Consider the following 6,823-nt stretch of genomic DNA (forward strand, 5'->3'; position numbering starts at 1 on the left):
GGGGTAAAACAGCCTGTCTTCCTCATTGGTTTTAGGAAAAAATCCCAGGGTAGACTTGCATAGAAACAATTTAAAACATTGAGCCAATCACTGTAGAGACAAATGGAATATTTTGATTGGTCAGGGGTTGGAAAAGGCTACACTTGCACCACATGACTATATAGTGAATGAGGAGTTCTATAAAAGGTATTATGGCATTACTACCAGGATGCTAGGCAGACCAAATCAACAGATATTTCTAAAATGTAGGAGGCCATTCCTTTAACATTCATTTTATATTTGGTGAGAATATTATGCATTACACAAACTTAGGAACAAAATACTGTCTTGTTTTGTTTTTTAAGTAGCATTTACCTTATGATTCTCTTCTCTCAGAGTAGTAACTTGCACCTAAAGGATGGGTACAAAGAGTAATAACTTAAATCATTCACATTTTAGTTATATCATAAACATGTACAAATAAAGAACATAGTGTTTCTTAACTTACATTGGTCACAGATTTTTTTCACACATTTTTGAAAATCTGGTGAATTCAATCTATTCACTCCTAAGAAAATTATTTGAACCTACAAACTTCTTTCACGAGCTAGATGGTCTACATGAAGCTCAAGTTAACCGCCCCCCCCCCCGCCATCTAGATAGAATGAATCTTTTGGAAGTCCTCAGTTCCTTTGCAAGTAAACAATCTTTTTCCTAGTTATAAAATAGGAATGCCATTTAGATGAATTTGATTTTCATGTTAAAAATGCTGAAATTATAAAGATACACAAATACTAAACACATTTTTCACACTGTATTTTTGTTCAATTCAGTACCACAATCTTAAATCAAGGCAGATAAATTGTATTCAATTTCTGGTGAGGATACAAGGGCAAAATTAAGTCTTTCTGAAGCTTTTGGATATTACTTACTCCCATAATAAAGAAGGCAGCTTGCTGTCTAATAAGATGTGGCCTCTGAGTTTGCTTTATCAATTTGTTGATCCCTTGGAGGGGGAAGAAAAACACATTTTAAAAACAAATCCAACAGTAAGACATACATGAATGCAATCCATTTACACTGAGAGCGCATTTCCATACTGTGCCAAATAAAGTAAGAATTTTTATACAGAAATTTATTCCTTCTACCTTGCCTTCCCTAAATAACACAACATTCAGGAATTAAATATATTTATGCCTGCAGGATGCACTTTAGAGTTTCTCTGCCTTTTCTATAAACAATATTATAAACAACCATAAATATGTGAAAAAAGCTTAAATGCTAAACTTGTAGGTTTGCCAGATAAAATACAGGATACCCAGATGAATCTGAATTTCAGATAAGCCACAATTATTATTTAGGATAAATATGTATCAAATAGTGCATGGAAAATACTTATTCTAAAGAATTATTGTTGTTTATTTGAAATTCATGTTTAACTATGCACCTTGTTTATTAATTAGAAAAATATGGCAACCCCCTGAGCTCCCAAATAAAATATCAATTTACTCATTTGTAAACAAAAACTTGATTTTGCATATTAAAACAGCTTTAGTACTGGCATTTCATTTCTTTGTCAGGCATATGCTCTTTAGCTAAAAATGACTAAGAATATATATGTTCTCATTGATGTTGTAATTGAATACTTTGAGCTTTTTTTCCCATAAACATACCTACTCATTACTAAATAACTTTATGAAGAAAGCTATACAGAGGTAGATATTCCTTTATTTCAGACTGCTTTCAGATCAATTCTTTAAACATTTGAAAAAATATGATCAAAAGTTGCATGTTTCCTGCTTTTAAATTAACTAACATTTTTTATGGGATTTGAAATGATTTGTTTTTGAAAGCAGAAACTTTTCAAAACAAACCAATATGTAGACATTAGATTGGTGAGTCTAGAAAATGAATAATTCATTGTTAACTAAATGAAAAATTATTTTGTGCTCTTACTTATAGATTTGCACATTTATAGTTAAATAGTAATTTGCAATACACAGGGTATTAGTTTTGAATTGTGGTTTTCAATATCACAGACACATTTGTTGCTGTGGTTTTGCAATATCATTCCCTGATGCTTTTCTCAATTGTGGTTTTCATAATCATTGTTTGATAGTCATGTAGCTGTGGTTTGGAGCTGCTATATCCATTTGGACAGAGATAATTGCTTATAGGTTTTGCTGTCTTTTTATTTTATAACCTTAGTGAGTTAAACTAGAAAAAAATTGAACCTTCCATATCATCAATACTTTCATTAAAAGTGATGTAAAAATACAAGATTTTACAGTATTAGTTTATTTCATTCATATTGACTATAATTAATATCTATGTTTATAATTTAGAAATACACTGTTTCTATTAATGCATTCTGGTTATTTTAGAATCTTGCCTTAAAATTCCCTGACTTTTGCTCCTTTCAGTTTTTAAACTGAATATTTAGTTGAGCTTTATTTGTTTCTCTTTTGCTTTGCATATTTAACCATTTCAAATGCCAAAAGAAACACTAACTATTATGTTTTTTTAATTCCAATGGGCATTCCTTTTGGGTGACATAAAAAGTCAGCCAGTTCTGTAAAGGATCTTTGAAAACCATAAGGTACAATACAACGGATTCTAAGATTCTGTGCACACCAATTCAACTGTAATGAATTGAAAATGAAGGAGGTAAAAATCTGTACTTCTCTGTCTGCTTATTCATTCTACAACACAAGCACAAATAACCCTGCTTTTCATGGTACTTAGGACCTTAATTTGTTGGTTCTTCAGGGGAGGGACTTCATCATTTAGTGCATTTTCTACTGTACAGGACCATGTACTATATCCTTACAAACCTCAATGTGGTCCTAGTACTAATGATAATGTAATAAAATTCACAATTGGTCTTCGGCTTTGTGTTAAGATTCTCTCAGCCATACCACTCATGAGGCAACTCTTTACACCTTCCAGAAGATGTCCTGATGGGTAATAAATGACACTGATTACAGTGCATCTTAGACACTGAGTGTCCTGCATTATGCTCAATAAGCCTATGCTCTCTGCTGACCCCCAGACCCTTTTAGAGTATCATTTGGTGGGACTCACACTAATGCTAGTCAACCAAAGGGAGACACAATTTCAGATCAGAATGGACAATTTCACAACCTCCTGGAGGGAATGTCCGCAGTCTCTGGGAGATACATACATGCTAACCGCAAAGGAGTTTATTAGTGAATACTAATTACATAAAGCAACCAGTTCCACTGTCCTTTGGATAGAAATCCCTCCAGCCCACCGGGTGAATATATTTAATACTTAGTGTATATGAAATTATGAGAAAGTAAGCGAATCTCATACAGTTTCACTTGGCCAAAATAATAACTATGCAAATCATCTCAAAATTTGTTCTTTTGCCTTGCAGTTTCCAACATACTACAAACACAATAATTGAGTAAGAATGAAAGAAAACTTTAGAAACTAAAGAACCATGAAATAGTTATTGGGTCTTACCTGCTTGGGAAATTATGGCAAGATCAAATCTTTTATTAGTCGTTCGGTGCTTCCCTGTGGCAGAAGAACTAAGAGAATTAAAGGTCATAGGGCAAGGTGGGACTGCAGAACTTCGACACACTTCCTCAAAAAGTGAGTACTCCTACTGGAGATGATAGTTCGCTTCCCACTTACAGCTAATCACCTAGCTAACGGTCTTCCTTTTTTGATATGAGAGAAAAATATCTGCCTGTCTCCTAGTTCCAGCATTTTACTATTTAAAATGGAAACTCGAGGTGAGAAAGAGCACTTTGAAGACGCTGCTCAGCACCCCATCCATGCGGGCCAAGTGGGGGATGGTCCGTGTCCACAGCAGTCTCCTGGGATCCCTGAGAGCAATGAAATGGTGTCCTGAGAGCTTGGGCAGAGGAGAGGACTTAACTGGCCCCAAGACACACAGTTGGCATTTGTGATCAGCTGGCTCTCGCTGAGGACTTTGCCAGTGGCCTAACCTTCCTGCCAAGAATCTGGAAGGGCGGGGGTCGGGGGTCCGGGGAGGGGGCATAACTGGAAGCGCAAAGTTTATAGAAAGACTGAGATTTCTTTGTGCCCTGCTAGATGGGCGAGGCGTGAGAGAGGAGAGTTGGGGTCCGTCAGAGGAGGCTGTTGGAAGAAGTTGCTGGAAGAGGGGGGGGATGGGTACTCTGGCAGCTGCCCAGCGTTGACGCGGTGACAACTGCAGAAGGTGGCCACCCCCCGTGCTCCAGGCCTCCTCCACAACTCTCACCCACCCCCACCCACGCCGCGATCCCCTGCACTCCACCCGACCAAGGCCAGGGCCTGAGTTTGCATCCGGACTGGCTTTGGATGCAGCCAATCCTTCTTTCGCTGATGGAATAGTCTCCCCTCCCCACGGCCTGGCGCGCCCCTCCCTCCCGCGCCTCGCCACCTCCCGCGGCAGAGCAAAAGCTGCGCGGCCCGGACCGGCGGCAGCGGCGCCCGAGTATCTGCCCCGCACGCCGGGCACTGGGGAAGCGAGCGCGCTCCTCCTCTGGTGCCCTCCGCCCCCTCTAGGCCCCTCTCCCCTCGGCGTTCTCCTTTTCCTCCCTCCTTCTCTCCCTTCTTTTCTTATTTTTCCCTCCTCTCTTCCTCCTTTTCTCTCTCCTGACCGTTCGCTTCTTGATTCCCATTCTCTCCCCCACCCCACCACTCTCCCCCTCTCCCCCTCCCCTCCTCCTTGTCACACTCTGTCGGCCCCCCTCTCGTCTTCTCATTTGCTTGTTCATCTCTAAACGTGGATCCGCCGCTCCCGAAGGAGCCCAGCGCCCGGATCCCGCGCGCCCCGAGCACCTGGAGTCCGGCGGGCGGCGGCCTGAGCCTGGCCAGCGGCAGCGGCGGCGGCGGGAGCGGCGGGAGCCGAGGGAGCGGCAGCCCGGACCGCGGGCACCGCAGGAGCCCCAGCGGCAGCGGCCGCCGCCGAGATGTCCCGACGAAAGCAAAGCAAACCCCGGCAGATCAAACGTAAGTTTGCGCGCGGGGCCCGGAGTTGGTGGGATTATTTCTGTGGAGAGGGGCGCACGCGGTGGGAAAGGGGGAGGGGGACTCGGGGAAATCCGCTTCTTGTCCCCCGGATTTGTCAAACTTTGCTTGAGCCAGGGGAGGAACAACTAGACAGTCACAGACAGACAGAGGGCCAACCCAAGCGCCGGGCTAGAAGGAGGCTTTGAGGAACAGCCTTTTCTTGCTCGGGTTAGCCTTCGCGCTCCCAGGTTTTTTCCTTATGCCGACCCCCGCAAGCTGTGAGTCACCGCCGCTTTATCCTGGAGCCTGACAGGGCAGTCCCACTCATTTAGGCGCTTATTATTATTGTTGTTGTCATTGTTGTTGAGAAGGGGTGCTATTCTTGGGAACCACTCTTACCAACCAGGATGAGGAGCGGGTGGAGACCTCGGGGCAAGGGAGGTAACTTCCCCAGGAGGTGGAAAATCGGAGTGTCTGGGACCTGATTCTAGGCGGTGCCAGAGTCACGTTAAACCCGAAGTGAAACAAAAAGTAGGTGTAAAAGTTCGCGCCCCTGTAACTGGCAGCCGTGCGCCTCCACCCTGCGAGCGCGGGACTGGTGGCAGGCGGGTCGCACCCGGGAACTCCGAGTGGGTCGCGCTGGAGTCGCCGTGACATCCTGCAGAGCAGGGTTCAGTTTGCGTCTGGCCCTGGAGGCGCGCGGAGTCCTCGCTGGGAGGGGCCGCGATCACTTCCCTGCGCGGAAACTGAGTTCAAGGCAGCGGGCGCCTAGGAGAGCCAGTGGCCCAGTGCCCCCAGCCTCAGAGGACCTCGGTCGTGCTTACAGGGCACCGAGGGGCAGAAGACACCTGCTCCAAACACACAAACTCACAGAGATCCCCTAGGTCAACTTTCTGGCTTGGGGAAAAATCCTCCAATAGTGTTATATAGATAGGCCTGCGACATATCTTCAACGCTTTGGCCGAAAAGAAGAAAAAACCTGATTTATTTTTTTTGCGAGCCATGTGATGTGTCTGTTTTTTTTTTTTTTTTTCGTGTTGTTTAGCTTCTGGCAGCTAGTTTAAAACTAATTGTCATGTAATTTTGGGATAGAGCTTTATTAGTACCCCCTCCCACCTTGATTATTAACCACACTCATCTCCACATCCAAATGTCGAAAGCTTCATTCGATGTAGTTTAAAAATAAATCTTATCAATCAGCTTGTCCTTGAAATGGGAACCAGGTTTTAAACGGTTCTCAACAGTCGTGTGTGTGTGTGTGTGTGTGTGTGTGTGTGTGTGAGAGAGAGAGAGAGAGAGAGAGAGAGAGAGAGAGATCAGACATGATTTTCTAGCTTTTATTTAGTGGATTTGTTTTTCCTTATACTTAAGTTCTCAGTGTAGGCAACTTGAGTTTAAGTAAGTAGTGAACTTCACTTTTGCTTGAAAACAGTTTTTATCAAATAGCAACACCATTCTTGAAGACTTTCACTTTTTCAGAGGGATTGTTCACACTTTGAACTAATTGCCTTATACTTTTTAGAACTAAGTTGATCAGATTCTTCTGTTTAGATATTACATTTCTAGCACAAAACTGTGCCTATTACAAGATGGGATTATAAACATTATTAAATGCAAATGCTTTTTAGTTCATGGCTGTCATCTAGATTGTTAATAAATAATTAATATTAATTGATTGTATGGCAAAAGGACCATCTGATTTTACTTGGGAATACTTTGTTATCTTCTCAATTAGCTACATTATTTTTTTTCTTTCCTTCTATGTCCACCTCATATAATTGAAGATTAAAGCATTGGAACTAATTGCTGATGCTACTCTTGTATTATAGGTCATAAAACATTTTACTGGCTTATT

At 42.3% G+C, this 6,823-nt stretch overlaps 1 protein-coding gene and 1 long non-coding RNA gene across 3 annotated transcripts in view; one reads left to right on the forward strand and one right to left on the reverse strand.

Moving 5' to 3' along the window:
• Positions 1-354: 354 nt before the first annotated feature.
• Positions 355-3,709, reverse strand: LOC143638086 (uncharacterized). Its single transcript, XR_013154539.1, has 3 exons — positions 3,469-3,709; positions 912-985; positions 355-390 (listed from the first exon to the last, which is right to left on the reverse strand). It is a non-coding gene; the product is annotated as an uncharacterized LOC143638086 (long non-coding RNA).
• Positions 3,710-4,368: 659 nt separating this feature from the next.
• Zfpm2 (zinc finger protein, FOG family member 2) overlaps positions 4,369-6,823 on the forward strand; it is a 426,462-nt gene continuing 424,007 nt past the window's right edge. For both annotated transcript variants that reach the window (XM_076835469.1, XM_076835470.1), the window contains exon 1: positions 4,369-4,968. In XM_076835469.1, coding sequence (XP_076691584.1) covers positions 4,929-4,968 — 40 coding nt within the window. In that variant the 5' untranslated portion in view covers positions 4,369-4,928. The remainder of the gene's footprint in view (positions 4,969-6,823) is intronic.

Source organism: Callospermophilus lateralis, chromosome 16 (assembly GCF_048772815.1).
Source record: "Callospermophilus lateralis isolate mCalLat2 chromosome 16, mCalLat2.hap1, whole genome shotgun sequence".
Taxonomy (NCBI): domain Eukaryota; kingdom Metazoa; phylum Chordata; class Mammalia; order Rodentia; family Sciuridae; genus Callospermophilus; species Callospermophilus lateralis.